This window comes from Penicillium antarcticum (genome assembly GCF_028974205.1).
Source record: "Penicillium antarcticum strain IBT 31339 chromosome Unknown utg000001l_segment0_segment0, whole genome shotgun sequence".
NCBI lineage: Eukaryota > Fungi > Ascomycota > Eurotiomycetes > Eurotiales > Aspergillaceae > Penicillium > Penicillium antarcticum.
In genome coordinates, this window is record NW_026695299.1 from 458,797 (window position 1) to 481,597 (window position 22,801).

The window sequence follows — 22,801 nt, forward strand, 5'->3', positions numbered from 1 at the left end:
AATATGAGAGATAGAGAGGCAATTAATTAAGGAAGTTGAGCGCGACTTGCCTAGTCGGAAACCGGATGGGGTATAGCTTCGCCGCCTTGATATTACCCGATTGAGTTCCCAATCAGCCTTGGGAACTGCTTCGCCAAGAATGCTGAATGTACCATGCATCTTGAGGGTCTAGTACGAGGAAACACATGTAAGATATCTGATGTTTGTCAAATCAAAAAAGACGAAAGTGGCACCTCATATTTCAGGCAAAAAGCGGGACGGAACGGATAATCATCATGCCGTCATAAGAATAACCTTTTCGGTACTATTCTCTCGTTCCCTCATGTAGATACGGAATGCCGGGAGACCAGAGTGTTTCGCAGGCGTTTAAATCATCATTGAAACCGCAACGTCGCCAGAATACAAGTTGTGACCGGTGCCGGCGTTCAAAGCGGCGCTGTTTTGTGCCAAGCATTTCAGAAGGAGTGCCTGGAACGATATGCACGAACTGCCAACGTTTGAAACACCACTGTACATTCGAGTTTGCAAAGCGTCATCCAACCTCCCCAGTCAATAGGAGACAAATCCCACAAGTTGAGGTGGCAGCGGAGAGAATTGAACACGATGACTTGAATTCTTTTGACAGGCTGATTGAAGGGCTCCCCGGCAGCCTGGAAACCCAATTGAATGCATCTTCTGTGGTTGATCAGGATATCCTGGCATCCTGGATTGACCTTGATCTTGATCGGCTTTCAGATGACCACCTCACATCATCATCAAATATTTACCGCGCATCTCCACCTTTCGCACTAGCACACTCCGATGCTCCAGCTACGACAGAGATTCAGCAAAATAATCAAATCTCGCTTTCATTGAATCGGATGCGCACAAATCAATATGCAACCGCTGTTCCCTTCTCGTTCGACAGTCCAATCTATCTGTTGAATTCTGGAATAGACGCAAAGATACTCGGTGATAGACTCACTCGGATCTACGATGCAATCTCAACAGCCAGCTCATCTAGATTTCTGGAATATGATTGCAATTTGTATGCAACGACTGGAAATCGTTACCGAATAGGAGAAAGCAAATCTAGAAGCTCAACAGAGTCACCACCTGTGACATCGATCATTAGTCCACAGAATACACCAAACAACCAACCCCTCCAATCCGTCTTTTCAGAACCGACAAGTGAGGAGATCATCCACGAAATATCTCTTCTAGGGAGTGCTCGATTTTTGGATCATTTCAGTCACCTTTATGGCAACCGACTGGATTCTAACGCTCGGAGAAAGTCCGACGCAGCCTTGAAGGCAGTCCTTCTTGCATTCTCGATGCAATGGTTGCCGGTGTCTGACGGAAACAACTCTACGGACTCTGAGTCAACTCTGAATGCATTTACTGATGCGTGGCTCCGAGCCCGCGCTTTCCTAGATGATGCTCGCCACGTGAAGTCGTTCCGTATCATTATTGCAACACTGACCTTTGTCGGCATTGTGATCCCAACAAAGTTGAAGGAAATAGAGGGCTTTGTGCCGCCCAATTTCCTTGACTCAGCTCTGCAGAAGCTTTGCTATCTGGACGAGCTTCTTGCACAATACCGCAAGAACCTAGGACCATCTTCCACGTACAGTGGTCTTTTAGAGGCAAGCATGAACCTCATTCGCTGGACTGCCTACATCCGCGACACAGGGGCGGCACTATCCATGGACCGGCAATGCAAACTTCCAGATCTTTGGGGGGTTGAAAAAGGTAAGTCAACCGCCGATTAATTTGAACAGGACTGACAATGCAAAGTTGCTTCCAACAAGGAGTCCATGACAGCTTGGGCTGCCTGTCGAAGCATTCTAGAGTTCGATGGACAGGTCCAGGCAATTTGCCTGAAAGCCAGTGCAGAAGCGTTCTGTGTCTGGAGACAGATAATAAACATCAAATCGTGTGCGAGAAGTTCGAATAACATTTCGCCCGAATATCAACAATCCATCATTGAAGCTATATATTCCGGCATCGCAGCTATCAATCAGTTGAATGCGTCGTTCCAACCATTTATAGCTCATTCTATCAGCAATTTTCTATATTTATCCACTTGCCCGAGAATCTCCATTGGTGAGCGATTCTTTTCTCTGTGTACTTTTTACAACCAATGCCTACTAACGGCTACTTTCAAAAGTCTCTCTTGTCATGTTTTGGAATTTGGGAATCTTCCTCCTTGACGACGTCTACAAAAACGCCTGCCAATACCTCAATGTTGCGGACGAGCAGCAGTTCGCTCCTATAATTCGAACGTACCAACAAGAGGCAGCATTATGTGTCGCCCAAACGGTTGAATGCGTGCTAAAAATCCCTGCGGAAGAGGCCTTTAATCTTCAAAATGGGCTAGGAGCGGAGGTTCCGATCACGGCCTATCATGTCACCCCAAGTTTAGCTGTGACAGCCCTTCAAAAGGCCATCGAGGGTGTCATTCAACTGCAACTTCATACCAACTACGATGCTGGTATTTCTGAGGGAGAGGGAGGTTGTGGTGTGGTCATGCCCGATGGAACATGGGACCGGCAGATCGATGTCTTGATGAAAGGGTTGATGTCACTTGATGTGACCATTGGTGGATCACAAACTTCGAATATGGCCCTTCGGCAGCTGATGCAGCAATATGGAGATATTCTATCTGAATGTTGGACTTCGGATTTTGATACATAACTCGCAACAATTATACACCAACAAATACCATCTCCCCCTTTTGTTTGTTCTCCTGGTTCGGCCAACGTCGGAGTGGCTTGGGCCGCTGATAGATCTCCATCCCAACAGAGAGGTGAGCATCCTCAACGAATGTATCATCATCCATTGTTCTCATTGGTATGTCTCTACCTCAGCCTTGCATGTTAGATACATGCCGGGCCTAGGTTATCAGGCTGTGACAACCCTTCACATGCGGATAATCACCTCGGTTGAAACACAGGTTGAGCACCCCGCAACCATTGCAAATCAATAGCCGAAGATCTTCAAGGTGCGCACAATTTTAGCAGGTTCGGGGACTGAGAACCAACACGAGTCCGCCGATTACCCCCTCTCAGCTGCTGCTGATGCGGGCTACTGCAGAAGGCTATCACATATGCCCCTGAGGACATCCCGGATTATGATGAGTCAATCTCATAGGGTGTTCGACACTCCAGTCTTTGTAAGAACATAGCGAAGTGGGAAAATTTTTAAATTGCGCCTTTGAAACAAAGAAGCTGTGTGATACAGTACGCCCCAATTGTGGTCTTGTCCCAAACTCCTCACGATATGACATCCACGACAGAAACTGGCTATGTCGGAAAACTCTCCTCGTCGGAGGAAGAGAAGCTCCGTGAGTTTTGGAGGATCTTGATCCAGTCTTGGGATGATGAAGTACCCTGTCCCGATGGAGCCTCGGCGGCAAACTCCGACAGCATGCCAAAGCCACGTCGACGACTCTTCTCCCTGAGTCGTGCACCGGCAGAGCCTCCCGAAGAGGAGACATCGGCTATCCCGGCTAAACTGTTGAACAGCCTCAAAATCTTGAATGGCAGCCCGGCTGAGACCAAGACTATCCAGTCGCTCCTTCTAAAGCTTCCAGGCGATAGGCTTCGGTCGGCGCTTCTGACTCTTTTCAAACAAGATCACCCCGACGCTCTTCTCTTGCGCTTCCTTCGCGCGGAAAAATGGAACATCCCGAAAGCATGGATCAAGTTAGTCTCGGCCTTGAACTGGCGTGTTAATGAATACAAGGTAGACGAGGAGGTTTTGGCCAAGGGTGAAGCATACGCGTTTGAGAAATCGCATATGGGAGGAGATTCACCGGAGAAAAAGGATGGCGAAGGTTTTATGCTGCAGGCCACCACTGGCAAAGGCTACTTCCATGGCTGCGACAAAATGGGTCGACCTATTTGTGTTGTTCGAGTACGGGTCCATGACCCAAGCACCCAGACCCAGAAGGGATTAAACGACTTCATTGTCCATTGCATTGAGACTGTTAGATTCCTTCAAGTTCCGCCCGTGGAATCTATGGCGATTGTTTTCGATCTCACCTCGTTCACGCTTGGAAATTGGGAGTTCCCTCCGGTGAAGTTCATCATCGACTGTTTCCAGGAGAACTACCCCGAGTCTCTTGGGGCGATGATCTTCTACAATGCTCCTTGGATCTTTTCCAGCTTTTGGAAGATCATCAACGGTATTCTTGACCCTATGGTTGCTGCCAAGGTGCATTTCATCACTGGTGCCAAGGCCCTTGAAGAACTGGTCCCTCGCGAGAATATTCTTAAGGAACTTGGAGGAGAAGAAGACTGGGAATATGAATACGTAGAGCCTGTCGCCGGTGAAAATGACAAATTGAACGATACTGCCACCCGGGACATCATTCTCGCAAAAAGAAACAGCCTTGGTGCTGATCTTTTCAGTCTAACCACTCAATGGATCGCAGATCCCAAGGCAGACTTGGAAATTCGAGACCAGATTGTTGAGAAATTGCGCAAGAACTACTGGGAGCTTGACCCATACGTCCGAGCCCGGACTGTTCTGGATCGAACAGGGGTGATCAAGGGCGATGGAACAGTCAGTTTCTACCCCGCCGCGAAAAGCGAGAGCAACGAGGCTACGGAGAAGCCAAAGATAGCGGAGAAGCTAACGGAGAATTTGAATCAAACACCAGTTTCGGTAGCTGCATGATGTCAGACCCGAGAGGCGTTTTTTAGTTGGAGTTTTGTCCACACTGCGTGGCTGGCATTGCTTGTGATACGATACCTCATACTTCTGTCTGGCCTAATATAAGGGCCAGTCCTGTGCGTGCTATGACATACTTGGCATTCTTGATTTGCTCTTCCGTGACATGTACAGCAACCCCGCTCAATATATGAATCCACTGCTGCTATTTTGTTGCCCACTTGCTTGGTCCACGTCAACTTTTTTAGCGTTAAGGTATACCGTTTTTGGCTTACGCATCGGCGCTAGTGGCGTCCTACCGGCGGTCCAAACAAATACTGCATTTTCCATTTGATTGTCGTTTCTCTATATCTTCGGAAAGATTGCTGCATGCCTTTGAATATTGTCAGAGCTGGTAATCCCAATGAAGATTCGAGTCCCGGAAGATCTTTACTATAAAAAGGTTGACGGCCCGCCCCAGTGCACTACATCTAGCTCCCTCGCCCGCGGATGCATTAGTCTCATGTCTCATTGCTCGGAGTTCCACCTAGCCTAAAGGCACTTATCCTGCACAGACGGGCTAATTGGCGGGTAAGTTCTACCTCGACACTGTCAAAATGTACTGATGTACTGTGAACCCATTACAAGCGAAGCTGCTAGATGCGCACGGCTTCGATCATGCTAAAATTGGAATAGAGAAGTCTAGATCTCTGCCCAATCATCGTGGCTATAGTCAATTCAAAAGCACTGATTGTGCCTAAAGAGTACATTGAAACAGGTCAAGACACTGTAATCGAATGATCTTCCCTGGTGACTAAAATACAACCTAGCGTGTGATAGTTTTTTTGTCACTCCGGGCTGACGAAATTGGTGGACTGAATACAAATACCCATGGATGTCACCTAATTATCTGTTTCCCCCTCTCAAAGCTGGGAGAAGACTTGTTCGCCGCAGAACTTTGCACATATGGCGCCTATTTCGATTGATATGTTGAATATTCCCCTTTATGCTCTTGTAGCTGGAGCTATTACTTTCACATACTTGTCCTGCAAAGCTGCACGAGGGTTTCAAAGTATAAAAACTTTAGCTCCCAGCGTTTGGGACACTAACGCTAATCACTATTCTAGGTTGGAAGTATTCTCGTGAAAATGACTGCAAGCCACCATTGCATAGTGTCTCCCACGGCCCGTTCGGCATCAGTATGATATTGTCAATGGTCAAGGCTGGGACCGAATTCCGATTCCCCGAGCTCATTCGTGGCTGGCACAGAGATTACGGCACTACATTCAAAGCAAAGATGGGCGGGCGGAAAGCCATATTCACTGCCGAGCCCAAGAACATCCAAGCTGTGTTGGCACTTAAGTTCAAGGATTTTGAGCTGGGGCCCGTTCGCAACGAGGCAGCACGTCCATTACTGGGTTCAAACGTCTTTACTACAGATGGCAGTGAATGGGAACACTCACGCGCGATGCTTCGTCCTAACTTCTCTCGTACCCGCGTTTCCGACACTGATATCTACGAATCTCACGTTGCCAAGCTCATCAAGCACATTCCCCGGGATGGGTCCACGGTTGATATGCAGAATCTGTTTTTGAGAATGGTGATCAAACTCGAACTCGCCTTATGTGTATCTCGCTGATATCAGAAAGACTATCGACACTGCAACCGAATTTCTCTTCGGAGAATCGACCAACTCCCTCGCAGATTTAAATCCATCTGCTCCCGGCTCCACATTCGCCAGAGAGTGGGATATCGCCCAAGGAGGAACCGCGACACGTATTAGGATTGGTCCTCTGATGCATTTTTACTACAACCCCAAATTCTGGAAGGCAACGAAGTCGACCCGAGCGTACGCCGAGCGATTAGTCCAGAAAGCGATCGACTATCGAATTGCTGTCAACAATGGCCAAAAGGTCCCCGAAGAAGTTCAGAAGCTCATGGATAAGCAATATGTGTTTTCTTTTGAGCTTTCGAAGGAAACACTTGACAAGAAACAGCTCACGGATCAGTTACTTAGTATCCTGCTAGCTGGGCGTGATACAACTGCCAACACATTGAGTATCACCTTCTTCCACCTGGCAAAGAGTCCCGAAATTTGGAACAGAGTTCGACAAGACGTGCTCGCCTTGGAAGGACGCCGACCGACATTCAATGATCTGAAATCCATGACGTATATGTCGTGGGTTCTAAATGAAAGTAAGTACACCCTAGTTTCCGAAAATCATTATAAGATAATAATCTAAATTCAGCATTGCGTTTGTATCCTATCGTCCCCTTCAACATCCGAATGGCAAAGAAAGACACACACCTCCCCGTCGGCGGTGGCCCAGACGGAAAATCCCCCTTGCACGTTCCGAAGGGCTACGAAATCATGTACAGCGTATACACTATGCACCGATCGGCTGAGTTCTACGGCCCTGATGCTGATGAGTACCGTCCCGAGAGATGGGAAAAGTTAAGACCTGGTTGGGCGTATCTCCCGTTCAATGGCGGTCCGCGCATCTGTCTTGGGCAGCAGTTCGCCTTGACTGAGGCTGGTTACACCATCGTTAGAATTATGCAAGAGTTTGAGGCGATGGAGAGTCGAGACTCGAGGCCTTTTGTGCAGGATCTGAAGTTGACTATGTCTAGTGCTAATGGGACCATGGTTGGGTTTACGCCGGTCTCGGTGTCCTGATTGCAGGAGAACGAGACGATCTTGTCCTTTCTGTTATGTTGATATCTTGGTATTCACAAATTGTACATCCGGATATATGAACCAAATTGATCTCCAAAGTCTTACATTGTGGTCTCTCTTCTACAGATAGCCACAAGTTCGGAATGAAGAAATTACTCAAGGCCAAGTAAACTGTAATTTACCATCACAAGTCGGGGAGTCAGAATAAATACATGTGCTCAGACTACAGATATTGTATTATCTGCTCGTAGAACATACGTTAAATACGCATAGACCGTTAAATCCCGAATCATTACTAGACAGAATAAGCGACCGAAAATTGCCTTTGGACTAATCGCAGCCCATCACGTAACGTTATTACGACAGATCAAGGGATTTAGTTGGAGTATGTAGTCTCCGCATCCTTGAGAGTCTGGTCAAGAGCGTTCTTGTTCTGAGTAGCATCTTGAGCACAGGTTGGAACGGTATCAATGATACCAAACGCAAGCTTATCAACACCTCCCTCTAGGGTTTGAAGAACGGTGGCGATAGGTTTGGTAAAAGAGAACGTACTTAAGATGCCGTGCTTGCCAATCACGACTCTGAGAAGGTCCTGGTGGACTTCGACAAACTGATATGGTGTTAGCACACGAGAGGTGAATGAAATAGAGTCTTTAATGTCCTTACGCTTCGGAAAGCGTTGCAGATCCCCTGTTGCTCGACAGCACTGTATCCGACACTCTGGCGCTTCTTCTGAGAGCCAAGAGCAGCGACAGAGTCCAAGGCGGCTTCTTCAGAGCGCTTGCTGTTCATTGCGGTGATATCATTGGTAGCAAGGGTGATGATATCCTTGAAATCATTGATCACGAGCTGTAAGTTGAAATGAGTACTGATTCAACAGAGATGACTTCTTCTGAGTGCAATGGATTTTGAAGACATAGAACATACAGGACCCTTGTTTAGCGCGTTCAAGACGGTGATACTATGGGCAACATCCTTCGTCTCTGCAGACTTTTGAGTGATAGCATCGATATTGGACTGAACTTCAGAGGCGGACATGGCCGCGTTGGTGCCGACAGCCAGGGCCAGGGCAGAAGCGATAAGCGTGAAACGCATTTTGATATATTGAGGTAAAAATTGGGATGAAAGAAAGGGCTCTTGTCTGGTAGAAGGCTTGGTAATGAAGAATTCAGAAACTGAGGAGTCGACTGACTTTAAATATGTTTCTTAGATCATCTTTCTTAGTATGTATTCTTCCGTTTGAATCATTTCGAGAGATTCGTCTGAAGAACTGATCATGCTGCACCCTCTCATGAATTCTGTTCACGACTATTCATCCTACTAATGCAATTCGCCTCCACTAGTTTCCTCTAGATATGCGGAACGCCTTCTGGTTAAAGCAAAAGGATGTGTTTATCTCCGTTGTAATGTCTTGAAAACGGGATTTGAGAAGATAGATTTCAATCTCAGACGCGCATCGGTGGCGCAGTGAGAATAGATCTACACTACACAAAGTACGATCATGACTCAACTGGAGTTGTTGAGTCAATGATTTGGACGAGTTAGAGCTACTGCATGGGCTCTCATATCCAATTTGCGTGAAATCTACAGCTGTAAGCCCCGGGATCTGCGAACTAGTTAAGTGGATACTGGTTTTGTGGGTCTGTAGAGAGCGAGAGCGAGGTGACAGGGGGTAGATTGAGAGGACATATTCATATCGCTTCTACTAAGTTACAATTTGTTACTTTCATTCAAGAGCATTCACTGCTGTCTATATACCTAGAAGATCTCATAAGCCATCCCTAATTTGAATCATATATGCGGATATTGCGCTGAATTTCTTATTATGCAGAGGCAGACACTTCGAAGGCCCTTGATGAGAGGGCATCGAGTGGAATCACAGCGCTAATGTACGGACCGAACATTAAGTCAAACATCAATATACAGGGAGGTGTTGGGGCGTGATCGAGTGGCATGTACTGGGAGACGCATGATCTTCAGGAACTAGAGGTGGATCGACCCCAGATCCGGCGCTGATAGTCTTGCCGATCAATGTTCAGCTTCGGTGGCATTAGCTCTAGCAGATCTGCAGTCATCCTAGCGGTTTAGTGGTCTTTCAACAACTCAATTTTCTGACAGCAGTTCATGGAGAAATTATGTTGTGTGGAGAATCTTAGGATAGGGGCAATGCTGGCACGCAAAGCATGCATCTCCGTTTGGTCTAGGTCGGCCTTCATCATACTGCCACTTTATGGGCTATAGCGAGCGTAATTCTCATAAACTCGGGTCGCTTTTGTCAGCCGCTTACGCATGTACAGCCCTAAGGAATGAGGATTATGCGAGTCCACTCGGAGGTCTGAGTTCGGCTTTCTGCTTGACATTGTAACCGACACTATCCGACTGCAATTAACGTAAGCTTTACTATACTATAAACTGGGACTAGAAATTAAACCTTTCAGCCATGCCTCAAGTTACACCCGGGCCTTTCAACCACGGTACAGCATCGGGGCCACCCGTGGATGGATCTGAACATGACGAGGCCCAGCTTTGTACCAATGACTATCACTGATTATGACTGACTACCATAAAGCAGAGGCTAGATTCAAAATGCGCTGTTCGGTTATTCTAACTCGCTTTATATGTTTTTTGGTTTTTTTTCTTTTGGTTTTTCGAGTTTGTGGACTTTCACCTGGACAGAATACAAGCTCTCAGCCCAAAGAACCCCAGCCGCACCCAGCCAACAGCTATAGATTGTTCGTTCCTCTTTCCCTGGGCCTATCTCTTAGACGAACACTTGTAATAAGACCCAGCTTTGAATCATTTTTGACTGTAACTAAAAGAAATAGTCGCCAACCAACACCTTTCTGTGTTTGGTACCGGCATGCTGAAATATAAAAAAGAACAAGGCCAAGCTCCATTTGGTAGACGCAATAATCACTTATAATGAACATGTCGCTTCCCAAGTCCCTGCAAAGCTTACAGGCTTTGCCCTTGCGAGCCATCGATGACCAGTCACCCTTTCCCCAAGGGCGATTTATCGTATCCGCACCAACTTCAAAGGATGAAAAGAAGCCTCTGGTTATCGGGGAAGGATCAGATGCCGCAGGAAAGACGTGGTTCAAAACAACGGTTGGTCCTCGTAATATATTACCCTCAGGAAATAACGCTAACGGGTTTCATATAACATAGCCACTTAACAAGGCAGCTGTAGAAGCACTACAAAGTGTTCAACATTTCGCTGAAACGCACGATCAAGGTTGGGTGGATGATCGCGCGCTGGGAAACTGGACATGGTTGGAGATAGCTAGCCCTCTATGAAAATGAGTCATCTGGTTCTCCAAGAGTCAGAGAGGGCGTCGACTTGGTCTGGCAGAGTCATAAGAATGATATGGGATCGAAGGAGTATGAATGGGCAAGTTTGTTATCCCACATACTAAGATGCTATGCTGATAACCTTCACAGTTGGGTGGTGACATTCTTGCAGGAAGGCATGATTTACTTGGATTACTCGAGGTAAGTCTCCTCCAACAACTCATATTTGCAATCTTGACTGCTGACAGGGGAAATAGGTTGAAAATTGTATTGGGGCCCGGGTGTGTGCTCGTTATACCGGCTGGGAGCTATACGGCAGAGCTGCATGTCTAGTACTTGATATGGGAACTCCCACAATTATCGACACACCTCCAAGCTATGCTCAAATATTTGAAAACACCATTGCATTACAGCAAATTTTGAACAGTGTCAACTCAAAGAACGAGGCATATGCTCCCAAAACCAAAGCAGCATGGGATAAAGCCGAGACATTTGCAGGCAATGAAAAGCGTCCTCTCCGGGTCTTAGCTCTCGGTAAGGATCCTATACTAATAATTAAAGCTACTTCATATACGTTCTAACTTTTTCCCACACGGTTGCGGTGTTCGAGGGTATTCTTCTCTGATGCTACTAAAAGAAGTCATGGACCGAGCAGCTCTTAACAAGAAACCATGCGAGGTTTTCGATATTATCGGTGGAACTAGCACCGGTGGGTAAGTTATCACAAACTGTATCGTCCAACTGGCCCCTTGAATCTCATGCTGGATGAAACAGATTGATTGCTATTATGCTAGGCCGACTGAAGATGACTGTCCAGGAATGCCTCGACGCATATGATTCAGTGATGAAAGATGTCTTTGGTTCCGGCTGGTTACGTACCCACATTGGAAAACCATTGGACTATCTTACAAAGGGCGAATTTTACTCCGCTGAACAGCTGGAAAAGGTAATCAAAGATCTGCTTCGCAAGAGATTACCAACAGGCCAGAATGCAGAGGATGCTGCACTGCTTGATGATGCAAGTCCTTGCAAAATGTAGGACTATTTCCTCCGTTTGATCTATTCACGCTGTATCCACAGTTCAACTGATACCACAAGTCCAGACTTTTGATGGCAACACGCGAAGAGTCTGCCAGCAACCGCGGACCTGTCTTCCTCCGCTCTTATGCGAATGAACAAACTGCTCCGGACCCCGACCTATCCAAAATCAAGTTGTGGGAGGCTGCTCGCGCCACGTCCGCGGCTCCCGGATATTTCCAACCAACTCAAGTTGGCAGAGTGAAACTCGTAGACGGTGGTCTACTAGCTAACAATCCACTAGGATGGTAGGCTATCTTATCCATAGCAAATTGGGTTTCGACTGACTTTCTGTTCTCTACAGGCTTTGGACTGAAATTCTCAGTGTTTACGGCCCAACTCGTGAGACCGACTGCTTCCTCAGTATTGGCACCGGAATGGGTGCCAACGCAGCCGTCGCTCAACCAGGCCTCGATTTCAAGAAAGCAATGCTGAGCTTTGCGAATATTGCAACCAATACGGAAAGCACCAATCTCCTTTTCCGAGCACTTGTTGATGCATTTGCACCTCACGCCCAGACGAAGAAGTATTATCGGCTGAACGTCAGCAAGGAACTTGCTGAGCCAAAAGACACCGAAAGGATTCTGGGCTGGCTAGTGGGAGATAAAAATTTGAAGGGTGTACTAAACAACTTTGAAGATCCAGGGTCCCTTGATGACGTGGATGCCATTCTAAAATTGAAGGAATGGACGACAGAATGGATCAAAGCGCAACAAGAGATTATCAAATCTTGCAGCGAGGCACTTGCGAGGAATCTTTGAACTCGTTATCAGCCGTGAGGGTACTAAATTTAGCTGATTTGACTTATTGAATTATTGATTTCGTAGCGCTCGTGATATGTCAGAACAAAATGCACCTGCTGGATTCCATAAATCATCTCGAGAAGCGCATCACCAGTCACTCTCATAGCCCATCTCAGTAAGCGACCACAATAACTCCCCGTTATTATCTGGACTACCCACGGTATCGGAATTGGGTATCGTTTCCACAAGTCCCTTGATCTCTTTCAGGTTCGATGATCCAGACTCGTAGTAGGCCATCAATGCATCTACCTGTCTATCAAGCTCTTCACTCACCCCCTTCTCGTATCCTCTGATACACAAATATTCAAGACTTTCAGGGAGGCAATCAGCCACTATGGGCCACTCGTGATCTTCCATAGAAGCTTCTTCCACAGGAGCTTCACTGGCTCTCACACCCCTGGCAAAATATACTAAGAATTCTAAGCCCAGGCTCAGTTCCTTTAAAGTTCCAAAATCCTTCAGTGACCCTTGACGCATCCATATGGAGCGTAAACTCTCACTAACACCAGGATGCACCCACTCCTTAAATGGAGACCCATCTCTATCAAGTTCGAACTCCATACTTTCGTAATCATATTCATCTCCTGCCAGACCTTCAAGGCGAGTGACACTATCAACATCAAGATCTAGAATCTCAAGGCTGTCTTTGTGCCCTAAGATCGCTTTGATGATTGCCTTGGGATTGACGGTCGGGGAGCTTCCATCACTGCTTGCCCTGCCTCCAATTGAATATTGGAGCTCTCTGAGAATTCTGCATGATGAAATGCATTGAACAAGAATATTTGAGTTGATATGCGAGTGGTTGATTGCAATCCTGCTAATGTTTGAGAGCCTGCTCTCAAGGGCCTGTTTATCGTTCTCATCTGCCACAACGAGATCCGCCCCGATAGATTCAATAGATGGAAGTTGGTCAAACAACTCCCAGCAGGCAAGGAAGTCCATTGGAACGTAGAAACGGCCGTCCGACCATGTACTGTCAGATTTATTAATCAAATATACCTTCCGCAGATTTTGAAAGTATGGCTTTGCTTCTGGACTAGCTTTGACCTGGCGAAGAAATTCGACAAGTGGGTATGACACCCCCTCCTGTCCGTGCCAGCGAAAGGGCGGTGGTGTGGCCATCGATGTAAGGTTGGGCGAGAGTGCAATGAGAACCGCAATGAGGGCTTGCGCAATAAAGGTGCCAAGTGTATCACGGTACCTGTTCTCATTTACTATTAATCAGTCGACCGTGCAAACACAAAGTATTAACCAGCTCTTACTTGTAAAATCCATATGACCCTGTCGCATGTTCCATCCTCTGCATGAGCATATTGACTACGCGGTCCTCGCTGTGGCCTGAAAACCCAGCTTTCTTCACGGCACCCCGCACGAGAGCCGTATCTTCATCGTTTACTCCGCGCTGAGGTGCAGTCTCTTTGAATTCCATGGAGAGAAAGGTCGCCGAACAGGACTCAACATGGCGCACATAATGGCCTAGAGTTGGCCGTTTCAAGATGTTCATTAGAAGCCCGAATGCCCCGTCAATGCTCTCGTCGTTTGAGTAGATGCTAATTGTGTCATAAATTTTGCGTGTTGGCATGTCGCACATGGCGTGAAGAGCGCGACATTGGATCGACAAGGCGGCCACATCTCGAGCGGAGAGGATGTATGATAGGATTCGCTGATGAATCTCAGGAGGAAGACTGAGAAAAGACATGTTTGATAGGCAATGTCTCTTGGAAATCGCGGTCCATTTAAGCTATAGGAGTTTGCCGCCGAAAGAGGCCTAGCTAGGCATCCACTGTGCTGCCTGATACCATATCTTGGCGTGAGGCTCCTCTTGATATTATCTAGAGATACTGAGATGTATCCCGAGTTGACACGGATCAGGTATTTATGTGGAGACGATGGCGATGGTTCAATGACATGCTGATAGACATTGATGTGAGGGCTGGTGTCTCCATGGAATCACTTGCCCTTTCTGGTGTCTGTAGCGCGGGGCGTGTCTACAAAAGTGTCGTTCGCTCTGCGTCACTTTTCGTTCAATTGAACACGTTTTCAACATTTGATCAATCCTCAAAATGACTAAGATCTTTCTGTAAGTTGTCTATGTTTTGCGACCGAGCTCCACGTTCTTTCTGCTTAACTTCAACCCTAGCACGGGTGCCACAGGCTACGTCGGAGGCCAAGTCCTCCACTCCCTGCAGCAGAGTAACCCCAAATATGATATCTCTGTTCTCGTGAGAGACGCAAAGAAGGCTAGCAATGTTTCTGCGGCGTACCCTACGGTCTGCATTGTCCTTGCAGATCTAGATAACACTAAGGTCATTGAAGACGAAGCACGTAACGCCGACATTGTTATTCGTGAGTTGCGCAGCCATTGAATATTATAATTAATTTCTAATCGGAATTTTGCAGATGCTGCCAGCAACAAGCATATGAAAAGTGTCAATGCGATCGCGAAAGGTCTAGCAGGACGTCATAATGGTATGCGCCTGGCCCTATTTGCCTAGGAATCCAATTGCCGATTCTGACTTGATTCCAGCATACTATATTCAGATCACAGGCGCTAGCGTGCTAGCATGCCCCGAAATTGATAACAACTCATATGGCGAGCCCTCAGATCAAGTCTTCGACGACCTCGACAACGCCGAAGGTCTGCGGGGTTTCATTCGCTCTTACAGAAACCGCAGACCCGTGGAGAACTACATTCTCGACTTGGGCTCTGACGGTCCCAAGACAGCCATTATCTTCCCTCCAATCATCTACGGAGCCGGAGAAGGCCCTGTCAACCAACGAAGCATTCAAATCCCATCTTTGGCCAAGGCTGCGCTTCAGCAGCGTGTCGGTCTATATCTCGGCAAGGGACTTAGTCGTTGGGGTACTATCCATGTTTCTGATCTAGGTAAATTATTCGCAGATCTTGCGCAGACTGCAGCGAAGGCTACCGAGGGTCCTTTCTGGAATGAAAATGGTCTCTATTTTGCGGAGAATGGCATCGAGGTTGGTCCTTACTCTACTCCCCCGATTTGATTTAACGATACCTTATTGACATAATGCCTTCTTCTAGAGCTTCAAGGATGTCGCCTCAGTCATTGCCAAGGAAGCGCATAGCCTTGGTTATATAGACTCAGCTAATTCAGTACGCTCGATGACTCTTGAAGAGGCAAATAATGTTATTCCTCATGGAGCCGTGGTCTTGGGTACTAATGGCCAAGGAACGGCCTCGCGGGCCAAGAAGCTGCTAGGATGGCAGCCTACTGGGGAAGATTTCCAGAAGGGCGTGCGAAACACCATCATTGCCGAGGCCGAAAAGCTTTAATTGCTTCCAAGTGTTTTCACAAAGTATGTACTTTACGTAGCAGAGGAAAAAGAAAAAACCGTATCTATCTCCATTGACCTAAAACAAACTTTTGAACACAATCGTAATCATATCATGAGAGAGACGCAGCAGAACTCTGCATCAAACAACAAAAAAAGAAAGCCCAAGTCAACGGAATCACCACAGCGTCGGGTATTATGAGAAAACATCTAGCACCAACCAAGCACGAAGGGGCCGAAGACTAGCTAGAAAGATGAAAAGAGCAGATGGAAGAAAATAAAATGGTTCACAAGAATGTAAATCAAAACCAAGTAACATGAAACAGCCCCAAAACATAACACCAGGATCTGCTAAGAGGCCACCCTCTTTCCTTTCCACCGACAAGAGATCAAAATCTGTGCTTTATCTCTTCTTTCCCCATCCCGAGCGGTTGTTACCTCTCGGGGCCTTGCCAGGGCTGCGGCGCTTCTCAATGCGGCCGCCGCCAGGGGCACCAGCGGTCTTTGGAGCACCGAGACCACGACGACCGGGGCCCTTGCCTGAGCCGGACGCGCGCACGTCTTCCTTGAGAGCATCTTCATCATCAAGATCCATGCGGTCACCGGAGTTCTTCTTGGTGGACTGGCCCATCTTCACCTTACCCTTCTGGCCACGGCGGACAGCGTCGGGTCCGCTCACGGCAGCAAGGTAGGCGTTGATGCCACCAGCCTCGCCGGCACCGGACATCTCAACATCCTCAGCAACGACATCGCCGTCGTCACCAAGAACAAGACGTCCGTCAGCGTCGACCTTGGCAGTGCGCGTCTTCTTAGAACCGGGGCCGGTGTTAAGGAAGCGCTGGCTGGGCTTGGTGGTGGAGATACTGGCTAGAGCGTTGGAGCCGAGAAGATCCAGAGGGTTGTCTTCGGGAGACATCTCACGGATGTACTGGTTGCTCTGGCCGGCCTTCTTCTTGCCACCGGCCTTGCCCTTGATGCGGGCGAGGTCGTCGACGTCAACGTCACTTCCGTTGTCGTCGGAGCCCTCGTCCGAGGAGTCAGAGTCAGAGCCGTAGACAGCCTTGTCGAAGGCGTTACCGGCTTGAGGCTTAGCAGCCTTCTCCTCGTCGTCATCTTCGCCCTCGACGCCCTCCTTCTTCTTGCGCTTGCTGCGCTCACGCTGCTTACGAATGTTGACAACGAGCTTGCGGTCGTCCTCGCCGACAAGGCTTTCCAGAAGAGGGGCACCGAAGCGGCGGACAAGTCGATCAATGATACCCTTGACCTTGCTACGAAGACGTCCCTTGTGCTCCTTGTTCCAAGCCATGAGGTTGGGAACAAGGGTACTCAGGCGCGGACGCAAAGCGTCATCGGGAAGAACGACAACGGCAACCTTAACGAATCCAAGGACGGAGCGAACAATTTCGCGGTTGCTGGATGTAAGGAAAAGTCCAACGGTCTCGACGAGCTCAGTGAGCATGGCAGGCTGGAGCTGAGTCTGGAAGTCGAAAAACAGTCGTGACAGAGCGGTGACGGAAGCGGCCACCATGTGGGGTGCGGAACCAGCCAGACCAGCCGAGACCATGGTGAAGAACTCCTCGATGGTGGCGGGTGCATCGGGGGAGTCGTCAGGCACACCGGGCACAAGGGATCTGCGGATGACGGTGCCGGGCGGGTTGCGCTCGGTGTCAATTGTGCGCTTGGCCAAGAGAATCAGAAGGTCAAAGGCAGCAGTGCGTGCCTTCTCGTTACTCTCCTTGCAGCCCAAAACGACCTCTGACAAGATTGCAGGGATGAAGTGCAGGTCTGAGGTAGGCAGGTGGATAATCATCTCGTGGATAGCAAGCATGCGATCACGGCGGCCGGATGCAGGGGTGCTATCTGTGGTGGCGAGCATCAATGCCTGAAGCTCTCCGCTGCGCTCCTGAAGGGCCTCACGGCCTGTCTCGGTCGATGCGAGACGGGGGATCAGCTTGTATGCCTTCTTAATGAGCTGCTGGTCCGGGTTGGGGGACGAGCTGTTGAGGATAGCAGCGGCCAGGGCAAACAGGCCACTGAAGCTGGAACGGGGAAGGTAGATTGACATGGCAATAACCAGGTCAATCAGGGTGTGAGAGGTGGGTGGCATCTTGTCAGATGAGCCCTGGGGCTGCGAGCCCTGCTTGGCCGCTGTCTCTTGTTCAGCAACCAAAGAAGACTCGAGCATTGAGGTAACACGGTTGAAGGTGTCATTGAGCTCCTATGATAATTGTTAGACGTCTTCAAATCAGATGCGAAAGGCCGTTGATAACTTACGTTCTCGGGGGTAATGCTGAGGTAGACATTGATACATTGCAGGATGTAACCGCGGTAGTGAGGAAGGGTTTGGCTGTACACGTTGAAGAGAACAGCCAGCAAGTTGCTAGCAAAGCCGCCGAGGTGAGCAAGGTTCTTCTTGGCGGCGGCCTTGGTGATTCGGCGCTGCAGGATAAGATCATCTTCTTCCTTGTCAACGGTCAAGATGGCCTGATTTGACTCAACCAGGTTCTGCAAAGCACGGCAGACATCGACACGCAGCTCAGTCTGTTTGTACAAAACGTTTGATAGCAGCTCAGCGAAGCTCTGGTCAAATGCCTCCACAAGGTCAAGGGGCAGCTCGCAGTAGCCTGGAAGGACATTCCAGGTCTGTTGGACGAGAGTCTCGAAGATCTTCACCTCCACGGACTTCTCGGCAGCTCCGAAGGTCACCACCTTTTGGTAGAGAGCCTCGCTCAGAGGAACGAGCTCGGAACGGAAGTGGCGCAGGTTGGTGTTGGTCACATTGTCGCGCATGATGGGCAACATCCAGACACGGCCAGGCTGACCGGCCTTCTGGTCGATAATGTTGAGAGGCAGAATCTCCAGGACGGCCTCGGGGCCCATGGCCTGAAGAGCACTGCCAATAACAGCATCGGCCTCCTTCTTTCCGTGGAAGGACTCATTGCTGCGTAGCTCGCCAATTGTGGAGACAATCTTGTTAAGGTAGGGGCTTGAGCGCCACTTGTAGCAGTCGAACATGGCGGAGCAAACATTGAACACTTCCATCCAGGCAGCCTGGTATTTCACGGAGAGCAGATCGACGGCTCCCCGAGCCAACTTCTCCAGGGTCTTCTCGTCATAGACGGATGGGTCCACAATGACGCTGGCCGGAATGCAATTGTGAAGGAATGAGATCAGACACTCGGAAGCGGAGACACGAATGTTGTTTGAGGGCGAAGTCAAGAAGCCAGCAATCAAGCTGAAAAGACCGGGCAGCTTCTCGAACGTATCCTCGGGGGTGATCTGTGCAGCCACATCGTATCCGCGGGAGAGCACAGCAATCCATGGTGGGAGAAGCTGTGAGTCGTTTTGAGCCGGCTTGAGTTCGGAAATAGCATCTAAAAGACGGGGGAGCTTGGAAGAGGAGATCTCGTCTGCCATTCCTTCGAAGATAACCTCGAACACCTCGAAAGCACCCATGGTGATGTACTCGTTGGTAGAGCGGGATGCGTTCATCAGAAGCTCACAAAGAGGCTCAATCTTCTTGCTGGGCCAGCCACCAGATGCCGAGGCAATAGTCTTAATGAGCTGCAAAGAGTGGATAATGAGCGGCTCCTGGTTGTCGCGCTGCGCATCGTGGCGGCCCTTCTTCTGCTTTGACACGGCCGAGATACTGTCACCAAGAGACTTCATTGCGGACTGGGCGCACATATCCGCACCAGGGTGGTCCAGAGATGGGCTCGGTGGGGGCGCCTTGAGAACCTTAACAAGGGCCTCCTGAGCGCGCTTGCGCACCTTAGGTCGGTGGTCAACTGAGAGACTCAGCAGACCTGCCATTGCGCGGCGCGGGCCAACCTGTGTGTGAGGGAGCTGCCATGCCGCCGCATCCTGGGCGATGAGCAGAGATTCGAGGCAGCCGATCGACGGACGCAAGAGTGGGGCTTCGACCTCGGGCAGAGAAAGCGCCGGCGCAAGGCTTTCGAGGATCTGAGAGAATTTGGAGCAGAGGATTGGGGCGGGCACGTAGACGGTTATGACATCGAGAAGGTAGACGACGGAGGTCGCAAGGTCTTTGTTGACGATGCCTTGCGAGGCGGTCAATGACTGCGATAGCAGTGCGATGAGAGCGGCGAAATATGCGGTTGGTGAGAAGTCTGCCTTTTGGTCACGGAGAGTATCCTCAACTGCAGACAGCACCACAGCAGTCTATGGGTCAATGCGTTAGTGTAAATCGACTGGGTATGCAGCGGGGGAACTTACATGGTGCTGGTTCTGCAGCTTGGGAGACTTGATCTTCTCAAGCTTCTCCGCCAGAGTCGCCATGGTTAACGACGACGAGGTGAAGAAGAGTTTAAGAGAATGAACAATGGAGGTGGTAGATTGGCCTCAAAGGTGATTGAATGCACCTAATTGTTGCTGAAAAAAATTGTCGAGGAAGAGAAAGATACCGCCAGCAGAAAGTAGCGGTGAAGGGGGCGGTGGGGTAGTCCCAACTCAAGCAGTCTCAACTACGTGATTTGATTTAAGTTTGTTTTTCTAACTAGAAGTCACAGGCTTTCAAACTGGGCAAAAAAGAGGTGAAAACAGAGGTGAAAAGAGAGGGGTTAAATGAGGGCTAAATTAATGTAGCAATCGTGTTTTTCTTTAAGGCTTTTGCGTTGACTGTCTACTTCTATATTTGTAACACTGTATATTCACTTGATACCAAGGCCTAATTGAGAACTGAGCAAAGAGACAGCAAAGAGGGAAGGGGGAATGCATTACACTGCATACTCACTTTGAGACATCCGTGTAGACTGTCCACACCATACTTCGTGGTATTCTGTACACATGACCGAAATACACCGACTAATATTATTACAATTGGCAAAGAAGACCAGGAGAAAGGGTATCATTGACATTGACCATAAACAATATCCTGAACTACATACATATATTACAAAAAAGATATCATCCAGCACTAGAAAGAATCAGAAATAAAAATGCCCAACATCCCAACCCCTTAGGATGGCAAAGGGCTAACAAAAAAGCAAATATCAAAAGTACACAAATCGGGGTTGTTTAACGATCATCATAGTACCATAAGGGATAAGCTTGACATTAGATGAAGCTCAAGATTCTTCTTTATCTGAGTCAGGCTTGGCTTCCGATGCAGTTGAGGCTTTCTGCTCGAGCTCAGGTTTCGTCTCGGCTTCTTCGGACGTGGTTGCTTCCTCAGCATCACGATTGGTATTCTCGACAGGCTCTTCGGTCTTGTCATCAACAGGCTGCTCAGGCTCCGGCTGCGCCTCTTCTGTGGCCTCGGATGGTCCAGGCTGTCCGATTTCTTCCGAGATCTGCTGGTTTGCTTCTTCATCTGTCTCTGTGACCGGCTCTTCTTCCTGAGCGGATGGCTTGTCTGAGGCAGTTTCCTCAGAGGTCTCGACAGGAGGCTGGGTCGTCTCCAGGACAGAAACAGGGCGTTCGGGCGATTCCTCCAGAGCCTCACGCAATGGCGAGGGGATCTCTGGACTATCCTCCATATCCTCAGTGATGGTTGTGACACGCGAACCGGTCGAAGGGCTGTGCTTGTGACGACGAGTGGTAGCACCAGTGCCGAGAGCCGGGTCCAGACTATCTGCGCCAGAACCAAATGGATTTTCATCTTCCTTGCGCAGAATTGTTAAACGCTTGGTATCAACTGGCTCTTCCTCAGGCTGAACTGCATCAGGGCCCTCTGCCTCGGGGGGAACCGTGTAGTTGTCATGCGGGATGAGGCTGTACATGTCGCAAACAGTCTTGAAGAAGACGTACAGGCCATCATGACCCTCCACCTGCCAGAATACACCGCGATGTTGGAACCAAGCGTGTGCGAAAATACGGTAAAGGCGGCGGAAGACGTTCGTCAGGTGTCTCATGCTGGCCTGAGGGCCTCCGGCATTCTCGTTGCCTAGCGTGAGCCGACTTGGAAAATACTTGGGCGATGTGAGGGTGTTCATGGCCCAGTCCAAAGTGTGACAGCAGTAATCGATTGCGCAACAAGATTTGGGAGGGTCGTGTACCGCGCAGAGATACTGCCATTCCGAAGCTCGCATCTCTGGGCAAGTGGTCGCAGAGCAGGGCGGGTCCTCGGCGAAGAAGGCGACAATGAGGTTATTTACTTTCATGGTGAGGAATCGGCAGAGTTCGTAAAGCCAAAGCGATCGGTCGACACCCTCGGGGGGTTCCGCTAGTTGGATCGCAACCTGGCGGTTGATCGGGACCACGGTGTCAGATCCTTCGGGTTTCGTAAAGTGATGATACAGGGCTTTGAGGTGTTCCTGAAGCTGGAAAGGCGAGTCAAGCTATGATTATCAGTAAGGATCAATCAAAGTCAGTCAAGCGCAACTTACCTGCGAAAGGGGAATCAACGGCGGTCCAAATGCCATGTCGGCGGCTTTGGTGCCGGGACGGATTCTGCGTGTCGAGCCATCATCTTCACCCACCGCAGCACCAAGCATCTGGTCCTCAAAAGTCTCTCCAGAGGGTGACTGAGGAGCGATCTGAACCTCCGTGAACGGGGGAGGGCTTGGAAGCCGCGGGGAGCTGGACGGGGACATTCCGGAAGTCATGACGGTGGAAAACAAGGGCGCTAGATGAAACGGAGAGTCAGATTACAAATGAGTGAAAGTTCCCTAGACGCCCTGTCAAACTGATCAAAAGAAACGTGAGAGCATGGAGAGCTTGAAGCTGGCGATAACAAGCTCAGCTTCGACCATAACAACGGCTGACCGCCCGAGCCCTGTGCCCTAACATCCGTTCTTGGTGAGAACGTCACTGCGACTCTATTCAGAAGTGCTAGACAAAAGTGGTAAATTGTCAAATGGCAAAGAACTGACATATTATGTTAGCTAAAGATTCTGTGTATGTCAATCAAGTCTATCTTTTAAGCAAATATAGAAAAGTACATTGACACCATTGGGCATCTCAGGCTCCGATATACTCCAAGGCGGTGTGGGGAACTGATGCCGCTCTGCGAATCAAGAAGTTGCTTTCTCTCTCCGGACTGACACTGGAATAT

General features: G+C 48.9%; 9 protein-coding genes across 9 annotated transcripts; 5 read left to right on the plus strand and 4 right to left on the minus strand.

Annotated features, from left to right (window-relative positions):
* Positions 1 to 335: 335 nt before the first annotated feature.
* On the plus strand, positions 336 to 2,676 carry N7508_000182 (Zn(II)2Cys6 transcription factor domain-containing protein; the record flags this gene model as incomplete). The annotated part of the gene is made up of 3 exons (XM_058458267.1): positions 336 to 1,731; positions 1,777 to 2,085; positions 2,150 to 2,676. The coding sequence occupies 3 exons, from the start codon at positions 336 to 338 to the stop codon at positions 2,674 to 2,676; spliced, it is 2,232 nt and encodes a 743-aa protein (XP_058324489.1).
* Positions 2,677 to 3,261: 585 nt separating this feature from the next.
* Positions 3,262 to 4,662, plus strand: N7508_000183 (CRAL-TRIO domain-containing protein; the record flags this gene model as incomplete). Its single annotated transcript, XM_058458268.1, has 1 exon — positions 3,262 to 4,662. One exon carries the CDS (start codon positions 3,262 to 3,264, stop codon positions 4,660 to 4,662), a length of 1,401 nt encoding a protein of 466 aa, XP_058324490.1.
* A 939-nt stretch (positions 4,663 to 5,601) lies between these two features.
* On the plus strand, positions 5,602 to 7,312 carry N7508_000184 (cytochrome P450; the record flags this gene model as incomplete). Its single annotated transcript, XM_058458269.1, has 4 exons — positions 5,602 to 5,707; positions 5,763 to 6,235; positions 6,285 to 6,831; positions 6,885 to 7,312. The coding sequence occupies 4 exons, from the start codon at positions 5,602 to 5,604 to the stop codon at positions 7,310 to 7,312; spliced, it is 1,554 nt and encodes a 517-aa protein (XP_058324491.1).
* Positions 7,313 to 7,688: 376 nt separating this feature from the next.
* On the minus strand, positions 7,689 to 8,407 carry N7508_000185 (uncharacterized protein; the record flags this gene model as incomplete). The annotated part of the gene is made up of 3 exons (XM_058458270.1): positions 7,689 to 7,922; positions 7,979 to 8,161; positions 8,240 to 8,407. The coding sequence occupies 3 exons, from the start codon at positions 8,405 to 8,407 to the stop codon at positions 7,689 to 7,691; spliced, it is 585 nt and encodes a 194-aa protein (XP_058324492.1).
* A 2,838-nt stretch (positions 8,408 to 11,245) lies between these two features.
* Positions 11,246 to 12,441, plus strand: N7508_000186 (uncharacterized protein; the record flags this gene model as incomplete). Its single annotated transcript, XM_058458271.1, has 4 exons — positions 11,246 to 11,316; positions 11,378 to 11,638; positions 11,707 to 11,928; positions 11,985 to 12,441. The coding sequence occupies 4 exons, from the start codon at positions 11,246 to 11,248 to the stop codon at positions 12,439 to 12,441; spliced, it is 1,011 nt and encodes a 336-aa protein (XP_058324493.1).
* Positions 12,442 to 12,570: 129 nt separating this feature from the next.
* On the minus strand, positions 12,571 to 14,182 carry N7508_000187 (F-box protein; the record flags this gene model as incomplete). Its single annotated transcript, XM_058458272.1, has 2 exons — positions 12,571 to 13,684; positions 13,746 to 14,182. 2 exons carry the CDS (start codon positions 14,180 to 14,182, stop codon positions 12,571 to 12,573), a joined length of 1,551 nt encoding a protein of 516 aa, XP_058324494.1.
* Positions 14,183 to 14,546: 364 nt separating this feature from the next.
* Positions 14,547 to 15,787, plus strand: N7508_000188 (uncharacterized protein; the record flags this gene model as incomplete). The annotated part of the gene is made up of 5 exons (XM_058458273.1): positions 14,547 to 14,563; positions 14,624 to 14,829; positions 14,884 to 14,952; positions 15,011 to 15,468; positions 15,536 to 15,787. The coding sequence occupies 5 exons, from the start codon at positions 14,547 to 14,549 to the stop codon at positions 15,785 to 15,787; spliced, it is 1,002 nt and encodes a 333-aa protein (XP_058324495.1).
* A 402-nt stretch (positions 15,788 to 16,189) lies between these two features.
* Positions 16,190 to 20,085, minus strand: N7508_000189 (mRNA-binding protein RRP12; the record flags this gene model as incomplete). Its single annotated transcript, XM_058458274.1, has 3 exons — positions 16,190 to 18,004; positions 18,061 to 19,968; positions 20,023 to 20,085. The coding sequence occupies 3 exons, from the start codon at positions 20,083 to 20,085 to the stop codon at positions 16,190 to 16,192; spliced, it is 3,786 nt and encodes a 1,261-aa protein (XP_058324496.1).
* Positions 20,086 to 20,873: 788 nt separating this feature from the next.
* N7508_000190 (Mob1 family protein) lies at positions 20,874 to 22,352 on the minus strand (the record flags this gene model as incomplete). Its single annotated transcript, XM_058458275.1, has 2 exons — positions 20,874 to 22,085; positions 22,134 to 22,352. 2 exons carry the CDS (start codon positions 22,350 to 22,352, stop codon positions 20,874 to 20,876), a joined length of 1,431 nt encoding a protein of 476 aa, XP_058324497.1.
* Between the last annotated feature and the right edge of the window lie 449 nt (positions 22,353 to 22,801).